At 37.9% G+C, this 17,601-nt stretch overlaps 1 protein-coding gene across 1 annotated transcript in view; it reads left to right on the top strand.

Annotated features, from left to right (window-relative positions):
• The first annotated feature begins 416 nt into the window (after positions 1–416).
• noc2l (NOC2-like nucleolar associated transcriptional repressor) overlaps positions 417–17,601 on the top strand; it is a 36,491-nt gene continuing 19,306 nt past the window's right edge. Inside the window, exons 1-13 of the mRNA XM_027170439.2 lie at positions 417–550; positions 1,121–1,246; positions 2,256–2,436; positions 4,339–4,452; positions 8,196–8,310; positions 8,395–8,488; positions 8,598–8,676; positions 8,779–8,889; positions 9,555–9,668; positions 11,043–11,231; positions 11,352–11,491; positions 12,446–12,557; positions 16,506–16,619. Of these exons, the coding sequence (XP_027026240.2) occupies positions 531–550; positions 1,121–1,246; positions 2,256–2,436; positions 4,339–4,452; positions 8,196–8,310; positions 8,395–8,488; positions 8,598–8,676; positions 8,779–8,889; positions 9,555–9,668; positions 11,043–11,231; positions 11,352–11,491; positions 12,446–12,557; positions 16,506–16,619 (1,509 nt within the window). The 5' untranslated portion in view covers positions 417–530. The remainder of the gene's footprint in view (positions 551–1,120; positions 1,247–2,255; positions 2,437–4,338; positions 4,453–8,195; positions 8,311–8,394; positions 8,489–8,597; positions 8,677–8,778; positions 8,890–9,554; positions 9,669–11,042; positions 11,232–11,351; positions 11,492–12,445; positions 12,558–16,505; positions 16,620–17,601) is intronic.

The following is a 17,601-nucleotide window of genomic DNA, read 5'->3' as shown; positions in this document are numbered from 1 at the left end:
TATTGTCAATTTGTTTCCTATAATATTGTGTCCTAATCCTAATTTATTACCTTCCGAAAAAATATGACTCAATAATTCACAAGGGTTGTGGTATAATTAGTCCCAATTCATTCATAAATCAGTGTACTAATACAATGTTTTTATTATATGGATGCAAATTAATGTAAAACACATAAAATATGCATCTGGCAACACTATAACGCCCTCCCTGCTGTTTTACAGTGGTGGACAGTTGAATGAAGCGAATAAATGTTTTGTTTCACTTCACGCCGACTGTTGAATTTCATTCATTAAAACGTGCTGTGTAGATTTCATTTACCTTTAAAAATTTAACCTAGTAATGTTACGTAGTATGTGTACGAACAACATCTTAGAAAGCTCAAAGGTTAAAAAGACTGTACTCTGGTCATTTTGCGATGTGCTACTTTTTAGGCTTTCAATCTCGCGATATAACCAACATGACACAAAAGATCAACAGAACGAACGGTGCATTGTGGGTAGTGCGTCCATAAGCACGTTGGAGATCCAGCATGGCAGGAAAGATCAAGAGGTAACGTAAAGTGCGAGTTTTTTTATCCCCATTAACAGCGTATATGATTCATTCGGAGTGTTGTTGAGTGAACAGAGACTCTTTATAGAATATAAAGTTGTTTGATTAAATAATGTTTTTGATTGTCTAGTAAGATGTACTGGGCGTTAGCATTAGCCACCTAGCTGGCTACATGAAAGTATTAGCACTTATATGTTGTGAACTATGGCCACTGTGATATTAAGAGTGTTATAGCGAAATTGACATCTTATTTTGTATGTTAGGTCTAATTTATCCCAGTAAATTAGTGGTAGTGTTTAGTATGATGGTGGGTGTACAGAATAACTCCCTTGGCTCAGGACTGTGTTGTAAACTTTATATTTTGGCATTTTATACGCAGATTTAAAGTAAACTTTAGTAACCTAAAGGTTCATTGCGCAGCTTCACATAATGCCTACTAATGTTTGGTAAGAAATCTAAGCTACTGGACAAACTAGTTACATTTTGCATTTGATGGGACTATATCTAGAGCTAGAACATCAGATGCGTTATTTGTGCAATGTTACAATTTTGTGCATGCTTGTGTTACAGGAAGTTGGAGGATCTGAGCGTGGATGAATTCCTGTTGTCTGGATTTGACTCTTGCGAGGGGAATGAGTCTGAAGATGATGTTTCCTCCATGGAGAATGGGACAAATAACTCTGTACCCCGAGACAAGTAAGCTTGTTTTTTTAATGTGGTTTAAATTTTATAGAGAAAATTGCACACAGCTGTGAAATTTGGTCAGGCAGTAATGTGTTTTTTTTATATTTATTTATTTGTTTGTTTTTTTTAGTAATAAGATTTTAATTGTAAAATTAGAAAGTTCCTGCTGATTCGCTCACTCTTTCATTCATGATTTCCCAGATACATTCCATCCAATTACGCCTAAAAGCATTTCCGAATCTGGAAGATTTACAAATTGTAAATACTGCAGAACAATCAGTAGAACAATTTACAAACATAAAATGCACCTAAAAATTGTTTAAACCTAGTATTGTATAGTATGGCATGGGGTAGGTGCAAAAAAAACAAAAAACTAACTAATTTATTCAAACGATTCACCCACAGAGTAAACAAATGATTGGCAAATTATACTACAGTTAATTTATCGAGTGCTTCCATATCATATAACCTCATTGGGATGTTTCACTGTGTCTATTCCACTCGTCTGTATTCGCTACATAAAATTACTCTTCCTAGTAGTTAGTGATGTAATCAGCAGACATGGCAAGGGACACTTACTGAAATGTAACTTAAAATATGAAAACCTAGAAGAAGGGATGGCATTTCAATCATAAGCACCTTTAACAGAAATGTGCAAATCCATATGATTTAGGGAGCCAAATTATTATGAAATGAGTATGGCTTTTACAGTATCTGTTTCCAATAACAGCACAAAATTAAACAAAAACTTTTGGTAACTTATCTGAAATGTCACTTGGTCATTTGTTTAAAAGCAATATCGCAATTGTGCATTGCTGCTTTATTAGCTGTGCTTCTCTAGAAATCTCTCACAGAATTAGAACTATACATTTTATTTGAAAGTTTAATGTGACATTGCTGTATTTATTGATTCAATGCAGTATTTATTGATCCTGTGATTGATCTTAATACGAATCGCTTTGCTGTGCCACAATTCAAACTTGTTTTTTTTTTTGTTCTTTGTTTTTTTAATAAAATAAAGGAGTCCTACAAAAAAGGGCAAAGCATCTCAACACAAAGACCAGCTGTCAAGGCTTAAGGACCAAGATCCAGAGTTCTACAAGTTTCTGAAGGACAATGACCACAATCTGCTGAATTTTGACGACGCAGATAGTTCAGAAGATGAGGAAGAGAAATACCATACGCTCCCATCTCAACTGGAGGTATGTACTTCGTATACCTAGGCTAAATATTTAATCTCAACTCCAAGTTTAATGCTGTTATATATTTCTTTTGGCAGTTTTGGTCAGCTTTGTTTGCCCAAAAAAAAAAACTCCGCTAAACTATTGATTAGGGACAAATTGATTTCAGAATTAATTCATCATATAAGATGTCTTGAGGGTCAGATATTTACGTCAAAGTTGATTCTCTTTAAACAGTCTGAGATGGGTGTAATGTACAGTATTTTCCGCACTAAATAGGATTATGAGGCGCAGTCCCAATTACGGGGTCTATTTCTGTACTTAACCCATACATAAGGCACACCGTATTATAAGCATGCTAAAACATACGATCTACAAAAAAGGTAACAGAAGCAAAACGGTGAGTTTAGTTGAACTTTATTCTACTATTTAAGAACACACACACTATTTTTAATCAATCTTCTCCCACAAATCCATCAAAGTCCTCATCTACTGTGTTTTCTTAACTTGGCGCAGTTCATTTTCTTGCTTCCTCCACTTCTGAACCATAGATATATTGATGTTGAATTCTTTCGCAGCTGCTCTATTCCCATTTACAACCACGTAACTGATAGCCTGTAGTTTGAATTGTGTGCCTCATAAGCATGTCTCTTCACTGGTACCATTTTCGGGGGTCCTTAGACAAACAAATGTTGTCTTCTTCTTCTGATTTTTATTGGCTGATGGCAAACCAACTTAAGGTGCATATACCGCCACCTACTGGACTGGAGTGTGGAGCGCATAATGGTTAGGAAGAAACAAATGTTTTACAACATACCGGTAGTATACCTACCGGAGGCGTGGCGAAAGTAAGCGTACGTACTGTACGTATTACGTAATGTTCTCTGATTGGTTTATCGCTGCCAGCGTACGTAGTGTATGTATTACGTCCCCGTGTCAGCAGTCGCACAACATTTTTACAGATTTTTGGAACTCAGTGCACGCATAAGGCGCACCGGATTATTAGGCGCACGGCCGATTTTTTTGAGAAAACTTAACTTTAACTATAACCGCCTTATAGTGCGGAAATACGGTAATATAAATGTTATTAAATCCCTCTTCCTGGAAAAGGCACATCCTAAGTAAGTAGATCCTAACTATACTATGCATGACTGAGTTACAACAGTTCCATCCGGAGGAAAAGGCAACAATTCTGAAATGCTACAGCAAACATTTGATTCTAGTGAAGAAATAAAATGGCAATGTCACCAATCTGTAATACAAAGAATGCACAACAAAGTTGCGAAAATTCAGATACAGTATAATATAGCTGCCAGCAGCAATTATTGGAAAGTTTCTAGAACTTTATGTGAAATAGAAAGGTTATGTACTTAGCAAACACGTCAACACTTGAATTGGAGATGGAACTAGACACTCAACGAGTATTGTAACAATAATGCATCTTAACACACAATTCAAAATGGCCAACATTAGAAAAATGGTTATCATTCATGCATGATTTTAGGCCAAATGATGCAGAAATTATGATTTTAAAAAAGTTGTATCTTGTGACCAGTGGGTGGTGCTGTTCTGAAACTGCTCGCGTACCTTCAGCTCATGGTTATGATGAGATGCACCAAATTTGGTGTCAGTATGCCAACTCATTGAATGGATATAAATATATAATAAGATAGATAGATATAAATACATGAAAAGGAACGTTAATTTGTTTTGGAGGAGTACTACCAAACTCCCAAAGATTCAAGCCTCTAGGATGTGTAGTTTAGTATGCACAACAAGATTTAGGACAGACCAATAATAATAATATAATACCCATGGGGTGTCTGCACATTTGTGAATCTGAGAACTGTGTTTGTCAATTTCCAATGATGATAAGTAACAGTGAAAAACTAATTTTAACTGATTACCTTTCTGTGATTTCAGGTTGCCAGCTCAGATGAGGAGGTGGATGAGAATGATGAGAAGAAGGAAAAAAGTGCAAAAAAGACCACAAAAGTCACAGTTAAGATGATTGAGAATTGGAAAAAGGCACTTAAGGTAATATTTGTCTTTATGCTAATGCAGTTGAATTTTCTTCACAAATGTGCTTTCATTATCATACCATATTATCTAGGGCTGCACGATTTAGGGAAAATGTCATATTGTGATTTATTGAGGTGAATATTGCGATTGCGATATAATAAACAAATGGTATCATGAGTCAACTTGCTTGGTTCTCAAGGAAAATGCACCAGATTACTGATAATGCTGAAATTTGTATTTCTAAACTCAAACTAGCAACAACAACAAACCAATGCAAAGCGTTTTCAAATTAAAATATAAAATAACACATTAATGCTGATTAATGAAAAGCCTAAGATTAAAACTGTAGGTATGTGTGTGTGTGTATATATATATATAGTAATATAAGAGAATATATGTATATGTAAGTAAATTTCCAACTTAATGCAAGTTATACATGGTATTGCACACACCATTATTGATTATATTTGGATCAATATTACATGTAATTATTAAACTTGATTCCCTTAAATATACATTTGCTTTTAACCCTAATAATTAATTTTGATTATGATGTGATTGTGACAGGGGCATGGGGAGAGGTTTCAGGTTGGGGGTGCTGAGCTTTTTCTGTCACCACTTTTGAATAAGAAACAATATCAAGGCTATAAAACTTGTCAAAACTCTGCGAATCACAAAAGTATCAGTGCATACACTCGAACTTGATTACACATCACATTTTTTACTTTATTGATACTACTTTTAATCGTAATGCAAAGACCGGTCATCGGGACATAAGCTGTCATGTACAATAAAAGCGCCTGCGCAGTGACAAGAAATATAATTTAACACAAAAAGCAAAAAGCCGCCTAGACGGTGGACTTGCGCTCAGTACTTTTTTTTTTTTTTGAGTGGCATGTGGACGAATTTTTTCTACGCACACAATATTCCTTGATAAAAGACTGATGCTAACTATAACACACCGTTTCCATGAAAAACAGAGCATTGCCATGGACACACAGGATTCTATCCGTAGAGACGGAGCGCACTATTTTCTTTAGCGGAAGCAATACAATTGTTCAGCAGTTTCATGTTGCAGCCACAGGCGTATGAGACCTGTAACGAGCAACAGCGCGAAGACGCGAACTCGTTCTGAATATTTTAAAGGCATAACAGCTGATGAAAAATCAGACAATTGTAGACGAAAATGAAGAGATTTTGTCTCGTCTTTTTTCGTCAACAATAATGCATGTTAATTTAGTTTTAGTCAGCGTTTCTGGACAGTGGTGCAGTCTTGTTATAGTCTCGTCTTAGTCATGAAAAAAAAGGTTGTTGAGCATATTTCGTCTCGTCTCCTCTGACGAAATTAACACTACATATAACTGAGGTAGCATTTTTTCTGGCCACCAGTTCAGTGTCCGTCTGCTCGGCATCCATCTTCACCTGTTCTGCGCTGCACACCGGAAAAAGTCACATGACCATACGTGCCACACGTGCCACACGTGCCACTGCCTAAACTGAAACTGGTCTTTTTTTTTAATTAGCGGATAGCGGTGTAGTGTATGAAATAGGCAAACAGCTTTCAGAGAGAATGGGTTGTCATGTCCACACATGCATTTATTTATTATTTGTTTATTTCATGAAATCGCAGCATTTTGCGTCATATAATCGCATAGGCTTGATATCGCGATTGCGATATGATTAATCATGCAGCACAAATATTATCATGCATTTACATTTGTGTTTACAATTAAGGAGACTCAATGCCACCTCTTTTCACATTTAAGTTAATATTGAAACCTTTCACATGTCCCTCAAGTGCTCTAGTTTGCTTATTGCTGTGAGATGTTAATGCTTGTCTCACACTGCCATCACAGTGTAGCATTGCTTGTACTGTTTCAATGACATTTAAATGGAGAAAGAAATTTGAACAGTTATGGTCTAGTTTCTTTTCTCACCCACTTTTTTTTTCTGGCTAATCAGTGATGTATATGCTGATAGGGACTGCTCTGTTACTGTGAAATTTCATTATAAAATTGATGTCAAGTTTTAGTAACAAAGATGAATATGCTAGTCATGTAGAGTGGATCTTTTCCCTCTTTTATTCTCTAGATCATCAGTTAACACCAGTAATAACAACATTTTGAAGGAAGTTACACAACCTGTGCAGTTTGTGCCATCAGATTCAGAGTGGTTTATATTTAAGCCTGCTAAACAGCAGGTTAGTAGTTTCTAGCAAGTCTAGTAAATAATAAACTTGAAAGCAGTAGACATTCTTCTTCTAGAACCTAAACACACACACAGGCTATATTTAACTATATTATGTTTATTAATCTCATTCGACTAATAAATGCTGAATAGGAGAATGTGGAGTGGTTATAATGTGACTGCTACTTTACACCAATGTTCTCAAAACAAAACAAAAAATACAAAGTATTTGTACAAGGATGCGTGACTTTGCAAGTCTGATAAAACTAAATGTCTGTTTCCCCAGGCAGTTATCTGTGTAGTCTATAATTTGGATTGAGTACCTTTTTAAACATATATCAGATGGGGATTGGATAAACTTCTACTATTTATTACAGCCATCGTTTAGTTTTTTATGTAACAGTGTTTGTTCACGGTGCTTGAAGTACTTGAATTTGGCATTTTGGAATTTTTTTGAAGCACTGGAAAACTGTTCGCCTCACACCTCCAGGGTCGGGGTTCGATTCCCGCCTCTGCCTTGTGTGTGTGGAGTTTGCATGTTCTCCTCGTGCCTCGGGGGTTTCCTCCGGGTACTCCGGTTTCCTCCCCCGGTCCAAAGACATGCATGGTAGGTTGATTGGCATCTCTGGAAAATTGTCCGTAGTGTGTGATTGTGTGAGTGAATGAGTGTGTGTGTGTGTGTGTGCCCTGCGATGGGTTGGCACTCCGTCCAGGGTGTATCCCGCCTTGATGCCCGATGACGCCTGAGATAGGCACAGGCTCCCCGTGACCCGAGGTAGTTCGGATAAGCGGTAGAAAATGAGTGAGAGTGAGTGGAAAACTTAATTTATTTTTAATCTAATGGTGCTCAAGAAGTGTAGAAGATATAAAACCATTGAATAACTTTGATAGAACACAAATGCAGTCCTTTTTCTCTACATATAATACCTCTGCAGCTCCTCTCCCTCCTTTTGCTAATCACTCATTCATTAAACAAACAGCTCCTGTGACTCAACTGCAGACATAACAATGTTATGCTGAAGACAAAACAATGTCTACGAAATGCAAATTTAATCTAGCATGGCTGGAAGCGACAGCATATTGAAATTAGCTTCTTGTCCATAGTGAATTTTTAGTAGTATATTTATCAATTGGAAATATATGTATGTATGTATCTATGTATGTTTTACACTCTTCTGTAGTCCTTGAAAAGCGATTAGCAATTATGAAGCATCTGTATGAATCATGGTGCAAGGAGTACCATGCTGTTGTAGGGGGAAAAACCTTCAACAGAACAGACCAGTTGTAAAGTGGGGTTAATGTTATCACCTTGAAACGAATAGATTTTTACCCTGAAAATTATTATTATAAAAAATTTACCATGTAGCATCAAGTCCCAAAGTGTATTGTTTTTTTTATACCACAGCAAGTTTTATTATTGATTACATTCATGTTTCTCCAGTAGCCACTTATACTTAACCAATATCCCAGTCCAAATCGCCATGCCAACAGTCACATTTTATAAAACATATTAATAAATGTCACATCCTACTTTTTGGCTGTTTTCATAGTTATTATTGTTGGTATTGCAGAAAGAAGCTACTGCCCCGTTGATCCGGGACATCACACAGGCGTTCAAAGCTGCAGTGGCAACTACAAAAGGCGACAAGGAAATAGAGTGTCGCTACACTGTGGATGACAGTTCAGGTAAATTCCCCCCTTTAATGAAATGCATTATGTGTTATGTTGTAAGTCATGTGTAGACTGAAATGCTTGTTTTCTTTCACCCAGTATTCAATGCGCTGATCCTGTTCTGCCTAAAGGACATGTATGGTGCTTTTAACAAACTGCTAAATTTCAAAGCTCCGGAAAAAGATAAAAAAAAGTAAATACACGTTCATGCATATTTTTTTAATCACGGTTCTATTTTATTAGTGTTTCTTATTCTTATTAACAAAATCACCTGATTTCTGTATGTATGTATTTTTTTCCAGATTAATAATGCCCACATCAAGTCCCAGGTGGCAGAAGAATCAGCTTGATATCAAAATGTACTTGAGTGGACTTGTTCAGGTATGGTTTTTTTTTTTGTGTGTGTGTGTTTTATTTAAGTTTATCTTGTCACACAGTTGCAGTGTAACATGTTATGTGGACTGAATTTCTGACTTTTCTCAGCTGCTCTCCAGTCTCACCCAGTCCACAGTCATCACTGCTGTTCTCCGCCATGCAAATCAGATGGTGCCCTACTTCCTGTGTGTGCCTAAACAGTCCCGCCACTTTCTGAAGGTGAGAGTGCAGGATTTTTTTTTTATCCTTATGGTTATAAAATTGAAATGTTGGTGTATGTATGCATGCAGTAGAAGTAAACAAATCACTAAAAGCTCCATTGATTTGCTCAGTCTTACAGAATTGTTACCCAGAAACCCTTGCGTTACATTTACAGTATTTGCCAAACACCTTTTTCCAGAGCGACATACATTTGTATTAAATTTTTATACAGCTTAGACGATTTGAACTCACGACCATCTGATTAGCGTTCATGTGCCTTAGCCACTAAGCTACCACATAACAGTCCCTCAAAGATTTTATGAAAACCTTGATTTGGATTTTTTGTGGAAAACCTTGAATTGGTGAAACTGCAAGAACAGGATTTTACTACTACATTTACCATTAATTTCAAGGATGGCTATATTGGTCTTTGGTGCATGTGAAAAGAAGAGGGCTTTGGCTGACTGGGCTTTGTGATGACATCATCAGACACATCTATGCCCAAATCCATATGAATCTTAACTTGGTGTAAAGAAATAAAACCTCTTTCTTTTGTTGAATCTTGGCCTACCTGCCTTTATTTAAATATTATAATGAGCTTAGTAAAACTGTAAGAATACTTCTTATTATTTATTATTGCACACACATGAACACATCATTTTCTCCTCTGTTTCTCTTTGTAGCAACTGATAAAACAGTGGAGCACAGGAGAGGAGACCGTGCGAGTGCTGGCATTTCTGGCCATCAACAAGATCTGCCGTCAGAAACAGAGCATGTTCCTAAACCCCGTCCTTAAGGTAAACCTGCCCCTCATCCAAGTCTTCAACACTGGAGCAACAACACACACAACGAACATATAGTGACAAGCAGCAGTCAGAACATTCTTTCCGAGGTTTATTCCTAATTATTTCTTTACATGTCTTTAATGATAGCTGGGCACTAGAAAAGAACATGAGTTCGTGACTTTCTTTCAAATAGACAAAATGGATTTGTAGTCAGTAATTTGAGGAATAACAGTGTGATTCTAGCCCTCTCTTGAGCTATAGGTACTCTCTGACTTACGAATCTTACAAAGGACGTTTTTGACATACGACAAAATTGTCGAAAAATATTTAACATTTTGTGCAACAGGTAATCACAGCAGTGTGTGGTATGATATTTTGAGCTCCCACCTTGTAAGGTGCCTTGCCTCGGTTTCGCTAGCGCTCAATAGAGTGCGGTTTTCTCGGTGTAAGAGATCACATATTTTCTGTTTTTGCTCCTTTATCATCGCCATCCTCATCTTCTTACAACAACGTTAACTTAGCTAACGTATGACGCGTAACTTTAGGGATTTCATTTTAGATTTTTTTGGAGGTAGGATTATTTACAGAACACACTTTCTATTAGATTTCATTAGCCAAATGTACTGTAATGTATAGTTTACTTCCTGAACAAGTGTAGATCAGAGTACGAGTTTCGTTCACATTTACAGGAATCACAACCCAGTTCCAGTGTAACTAAACTTGCACTAACTCCTACAGGTGCCCACAGGTTTGGTAATGCTTCCCCGTCTACGTTAGCAGTTTTTCATAGGAACAGTTTTCACAGGAATTCTGTCTCAGCATGAAAGGCAAATGGAATCTGAATCATTCATTAAACTCGGCTGTAAACAAGCTGTCCAATGTAAACTTGTCCTTCTTTAGTATTTTGCAAGTGGACGTAGGTTTTTATTTCAGCCAAGCAGGAGTTTCACCTGAACGTTTATTTAAACATAAGGTCAGCACTTACAAAGCATACAAATGTTATCCAAACCACAAATATTTGCAAATCATTTATGTAGATCTCCTGTGTTTGTGTTTAATATAATGTGTGGCTTTACCTCAACTGGTGTTTTGTTGTTTTTTTAAAAATAAATAAATAAAAAGTTTATATATCTTTGATATAACAACATGTGCACTATTCAAATCTCTGTGAATTCACAGGCGCTACAGAAATCTAACGTATTAGACCAAGTTCATTAATATAAACCTTAATCAGTCAGATGTGTGAAAACAAAATTTGCCAATACAGTATATTTATTACTCATGAAAATTAACTGACTTTTTTTTTTTTGTTCTATTGTTTTTTTTTCCTCCACCTACATTGTGTCTTCTAAATGTAACAAACAAATGTAATTTCTTTCTTTGCAGCAAATGTACATCGCTTATGTCCAGAACTGCAAGTTCACCTCGCCCAATGCGCTTCCTTTTATAAGCTTTATGCAACGTACAATGGCTGAGATGTACGCTCTGGACACACAAGTCTCTTACCAGCACGGCTTTATCTATATTCGCCAGCTCGCCATTCACCTCCGCAATGCCATGAACATGAAGAAGAAGGTAATCAGCCTTAGCATCAACTAAAATCTTCATGTCAGGATTTTGAATTATGCTCAGGAGCCATTTAGGTATTGAATTGTAATGATCTCTCTCGCTGTCTGTGCTTCTGTCTGTGTTTAGGAGACATACCAGTCTGTATATAACTGGCAGTACATACACTGCCTGCATCTGTGGTGTCGAGTGTTGAGCACAATCTACCCCAGCGAGGTGCTCGAGCCCCTAATCTACCCCCTGTCTCAGGTCATCGTCGGCTGCATCAAGTAAGAATTGATTCGCTATTAATTTTTTCCCTAAGGCTGCTGTGGACACTGGACTCACAGAAACAGGAAAGTTGAAAACTGGAAGAATGACACCATATCTTTTTTCAGCCTGTAGAGTTTCGTGAAGCCGAAAGTCTCGACTGACCGAAGTCGAACCCCATGTAGTCTTCTGCTGCTGTAGTCTAACTACCTTAAGGTTCTGTGATGCTTTTCTGCTCACCATGGCTGTAAAGTGCAATTTAACAGTTGTTTGAAATTGCTTAAAGTAATTAAATACTATCTACAGTAGTTAAATATCATTAGCCTTTCCTTGTGATTGATTGATATCCTATTAAAACCTTCAAAACTTTTTTTTTTCTACTGCCAATGAAGGCACATATGTATTTAATTTTTATCATAGTAATTACTGTAATATAACATAAGTTGAAGTGAGCTTTGGCTGAATGCATGTTGTAATGATGTCACACGACACACCTTGGCCCAAACAACAAACTTGTGGACAATCTGTAGTAATTGTGAAAAATTACAAGCTCTTAAGAATATCCCAGTTTGTGATTTTTGTGGGAATTTTTGTGATGGCTTAATTGGTTTTGTTTATTTGTTTAAAATAAACTTCTTTGCAAAGCTATTTTATTTACAACATGATCAGTGAAATCTCATTTCTACTGAAAGCGCGATGTCTGCAGAATCACCAGCAGGTGGCACTGTTGTCTGTCTTTTAAAGAAGGTTTTGACATCAGTTCAGTCTAGTGATTCATTGGCTCATAGTCTGGAGTTGGTTTTACATTTCTGGCCTAACATTCTCTGCACCTTCTATTCATTTATAATTCTGATGTGAAAAATGAGGGAAGCAGTTTTGTTACTGTATTATTGCATCTGAGCCAGTATGAAAACTTTTACTTATCGCCACAGCCACTGGTTCTGATTAATGGTGTACGTGTGTTTGGTGTTTAGGTTGGTGCCCATTTCCCGGTATTACCCGTTGCGGTTACATTGCGTCAGAGCTGTTATCCTGCTATCCAGCAGCACCAAGACCTTTGTGCCTGTACTGCCCTTCCTGCTGGAGGTAAGCGTTTAATACGGCTCATTAATTAAACTTTATTTTAGGTTGATCCATGCAGGTGTTCAGCCATTTCACGCGTCACTCCCGTGCTGTTCTAGCACACTGCCGTGGCTCAAGTTTCAATCTGTTTGATGCCAGCGTGTGTGGATACGTGTGTGTGTGTGTTTGCATGGGATGTGTGAACATGTAAACTCCGTGGCTTTTGTCACCATGGTGCTCCTGTGTCCTGCTGGCTTCTAATAAAAGCCCTAGGAACTGAGTGGGATGCTGGAGCTGGTCCTGTTCTTGAATGCTTACCTGTAGTTAACACTTTCTTTGTGTGGTTTTTTTTTCTCCTTTATTTTTAACTGTACAGGTCAAAGTAAAAGTATACAACTCCAGAAAAAAGGCAGTTTAAAGTATGTGGGGCGTATGCATGTTCGAGAGGCCTTTGTATGGAAAGAAGGCCGTCATGCACACATGCGAACGCACACACACACACACACACACACACAGAGGGTGAGTGGAAAAGCCGGTTAAACAGTTGACACCATTCAGCGTAGTGAGAGATGAAAGATAGAGAGGACATAGTGTTTGGTTTGCGCGCAAGTGTTTGTCCAAGCGCCTGTGCACGTTGGATATCTTCGTTATCAGGAGGAGCGGAGGTCACAAACCGTCGTGTGTGTGTGTGTGTGTGTGTGTGTGTGTGTGTGTGTGTGTGTGTGTGTGTGTGTGTGAGGCTGGCATGGGCCCCTGCGGTGACAGCTGCTGTGAGAATAGAAGCGTGGAGGCGACAGCAGCCGCAACCAGCGGAAGAAAGAGGGCCGAGGGAAGGGGGGGTGGTCATTGCAGGGGGGAGGGGTGCACGTGTGTGTGTGTGAGAGAGAGAGACAGAAAGGTCTGTGGTTCATGCACAGTTCCGAGTGCGCTCTGCACATCACATCCTCTTAGCCTGAGGCGACCCTCTTTCTGCTCCCTGTGTTTATTTGTGATGCGCTGCCTGCACTTCCTGTTTTTTTTTGCTCTCTCTGTAAAAAGAGATGTAGCTACTTGCTTTTATTAGAGATGCAGAATGCAGAAGAAGCACCATCTCTGTCCTTCCTCATTCACTTTCTCACAGAGCTGTTCTAATTCCTCTTGAGTGCTCACTCGTTGGCTCTATTACCCTCTGTGTTCTTTGATTTTTCTTTTTTCTTCTTCCCCACCTCTGTTGTAGCTTTTGTGTGTGTGTGTGTGTGTGTGTGTGCGGGACTGCGAGAGTGCTCTATCATTCAGTACTTCCTGTTCTATTGGCCTCTGAGCGTATCAGGTTGGGACCATGTGCCACCACTTCCTCTTGCGTCCCACAGGCCGACACCACATCCGATGTTTGTACAGGCCGGCCATCCCTGAGCATGCTCTCTCTCTCTTTCTCTCTAAAACACATGTGCACGCACACACACCCCTTTAGAATGACCTTCCATAGACCTCTCAACTGTCTCAGTGTTTTCACACTTACCTTTAAACAGTAGTCACACTTGGTCTGAAACTCCCAATGCACAGAATGTGATGTATAGAAATCGTCACATACACTGAAGTAAACAATGATACATTTATTAGCCAAGTAAAAGCTTTAACGTGCTGCAAAGTTCTATGTTCTACGTTGCCCAGAAACTGACCAGGCTAAAATATGTTTAGCTATTTAATTCACATTTTAATTTAATACACCGTTTCCTGTTATTTATTAATAAGTTTCCAATTTAGCTTTTGTGTTTGTGACCTTAGTCAGCAGGTAGCAAACCAAAGTTTTTCCTTGGATGTGGCCTTTAGACCTCGTGTCACATGTTAAAGATGTCGGCTTCTGGCTGTCCTCTTCATCTGCTACTATGTTTAACTGTGAGGTGACCGTGTGAAGGTAGTAAGAGTTTTATAACCGCTTTGTGCTGAATGTTCTTTTGCTTAGTTTTCAGATTGCAGGATGGTTGGCTTGTTCTGCAGATACAATAGCGAGTAAAACACATTAAGTGTTTAACATTTCACACCAAATAAAAACCTTTTTGGAAAAGTCTTTTTTTTTTTTCTCTCTAGTCGTTGAAACCCCTTGCCGCCGAAGCAAGTAGACTTTAGTTTGAACGTGAAATATACTTATTTAGTGCAGGACCTAATGATTTGTCAAGCCATTGTATGCAACGTATTGAGTGCAATTGCACATAAACATTTTTCTTACCTTCTTTTTCTTTTCTTATTCTATTCCTCTCTACTTACAGCCATGTTCTCTGAGTATGCTGCTTATTTACTCATAACTTACTCATCATGATACCCTGATTCTAAGCTTCTTAATATGGTTTGTCTCGGAAATCAATCAAGTTCATCGGGTTGCTTATGTCTTTGTATGGGATTATGTAATCGGTGACGGCAAATTCCCGACCTCGGATCTGGCCGGGAGAGCTGCTGCGCCTTGCTATGGTTTTGCTTGGAAGTTTACTGTGTCCTACATCTATCATTACGGTGATGTCTATTGGATCCATTCCACCACAGATACTGTTTCAGACACTATACGGATACGTTGTTCACATTTATCCTGGAGGAATCGAGTCTGATTTTAGTTCTTGAGCAGTAATTCCAGGAAACATTTAAGGAAACAAATACAGAGCAGGAACAACTGAAACTAATTGCATTGTGTTTGCTGTACTGAACATCACTTGATTGGACAAACACAAACTGGAATGACTTCTGTATTTGTTGATCATAAATATATCCAATAACTGCGTAGTTCTTATTTGGACTTCTTATTTTGGATTATGATCAGATTATAAATATATCCGGTAACTGCGTAGTTCTTATTTGGGATATTTTCAAAACTCAGGTTGAAACATGCTTTAAAAGACACCATTAATATTCCTATGTTTCCCAGTAGATCGAACCACAAGGCAGCTTTCCTACTTGGTGAGAATTTGACAGGTGTATCGCGCTCCGCACACCTTTTTCCTGCATGCAGTTGTGTACATTTAACAAGTACCGGTTGCTTTAAGATTAACGGAACTTTCACCCAGCCTTGATTCCCACCACAGTATGCTAATGTTCAGGGAACTGGTTTGTTTTCTTGCCCGACTTCGTGAATGGCAGTTAAGGCTGCGAGTGACGGTTGAACAGGTTTTCCTAGTGGGAAGTTTTTAATGATCATATCTCAGACTATGGTGGGAAAAATCTCTAGGTATTCTATTCAAGTGCAAATCATGTTGAGGATTGCTTTATAGAAAAATTGTATATATTTACACGTTTAGAACGTTTAGGCCAATAATACTTTTACTAAACTGTGAACATTTTATTATCCGTGCATTAGAAGCATATAGCAATAGACCGCCTGCTATAAGCAATGCTAGACCAGGTTTTTACCCAGAAGCCCATGTTTAGAAAAATAGAACTCTTATTAAATATTAGTCAAGCACCTTCTATAGTTGTTATTGAGTATGTGACATAAAACATACATTTATTTTACAGTAATAAACATACCATATGAAACCCTGTGAAATTATTATTTAGATATGTTTTAATAAAAGCTGTTTACACAGTATCTTTATTAGAGGGGATAAAATCAAAGTAAATAATCTATTCATTCAACCATGTAGTACTGATGCAGTATGTAGTGAAATGATCGAGTGTTGCTCAGGACCCTGGTGCTACATAAAGTCACAGAGCTCCCTAAACCAAAACACATTACATAGCACAGTGGAGCTCAAGGTGCTGTGACTTACAAGCACACAACTGTATTTGCCAGCATGGTGCAATGTAGTGAGTGTACACACAAACTTAACATGCAGTTCAGTTCAAGTCAGTGTCGATCACCGTCAATATAAAACCAACATACATTTGCATTTTATCCAAGCTGCAACATAGACGTTTCCATAGTGCTGTTTTTGTGAATTTGGGCCTTTATTGCTTCTTGTGTGGTTTCCAGAATTTATTTCTGAATGTATTTTATGTTGTTCTCAGATCCTTCAGCAAGAAGACTTCAATAAGAAGCCAGGCCGCATGAGCGTCAAACCCATTAACTTTGCTGTGATTCTCAAACTCAGCAAAACCAACCTGCAAGAGAAAGCCTTCAAGGTGAGCGGTCTCACATTCTCTCTGCATTAAAGGGCAGCTTATGCATGCTGACACACCTGGTAGTGCTGCAACAAACTGTCTGAATAATCAGTACTGTCCAATACGAAAAATGACAGATCAACACAGACTTTCATATTCGACACATTGTTTATTTCCCCAATAACAGAAATGTAAGAATGCACAGGCCTCTATTACTGGGTAGGATGTAATATCACCGTGATCCCACTGCACTTCATAGCACCGTGTGCAAAACTGTTTCAAACTCCTATCTGCTGAGGTAGCTTTAAAGGAACACAAAAAAACGTTTGACAGATTTCACTGAAACATAACAGGCTTCTTGCTTAGATAAGGAGTTGAATGAAGCTGCTAGATTGAATAGGAATCTAAAGGTTTGAAATGTTTTTTCACCATTTGAGTTTAATGTGAATGTGACCAACAGAAAACACACGAGTGAGGGCTTCAATGAGAGAAGTATAAAAACCTTCAACACTGATGGTTTCATTAAAACAAAAAGTAAAAAGCACGGTGCCTTGCAGTCTGAATAAAGCTGAGACACCTTTCATAACACAACCATTAGAAACGGGTGCAAGTGACACACACTGTAAAATTGATGTTGATGAACAGACAAAATAAATGACAAGGAAAAGATGAGTATGAATTTCAGACAGATCATAGTTTCATTCTATAACCAATACCTCGTGTGTCTGTTTTCATATGTATGTGTGTATGTATGTTTACGGTGCCATTTTTTTTTAAAAAAAATTCCTTTCCCAATCTTTATTTGTAATTTAAATCGGTTGTTAGTAATATCGTAACTGGGACCAATCATATAAATATTAGACCTTGAGGATTTTACAGTAATGAGATGTTAATTTGCTCCTCACATCATATTATTGATGCTGGTTAACTTTGTAAATATTTAATAAATATATAACTGAAAGTGGCATATGATATCTGTTAAAGATTGTGTTGAGTATTAGTC

This window comes from Tachysurus fulvidraco, chromosome 23, assembly GCF_022655615.1.
Source record: "Tachysurus fulvidraco isolate hzauxx_2018 chromosome 23, HZAU_PFXX_2.0, whole genome shotgun sequence".
Classification (NCBI taxonomy): domain Eukaryota; kingdom Metazoa; phylum Chordata; class Actinopteri; order Siluriformes; family Bagridae; genus Tachysurus; species Tachysurus fulvidraco.
This window is presented reverse-complemented; position numbering and strand designations above follow the sequence as displayed.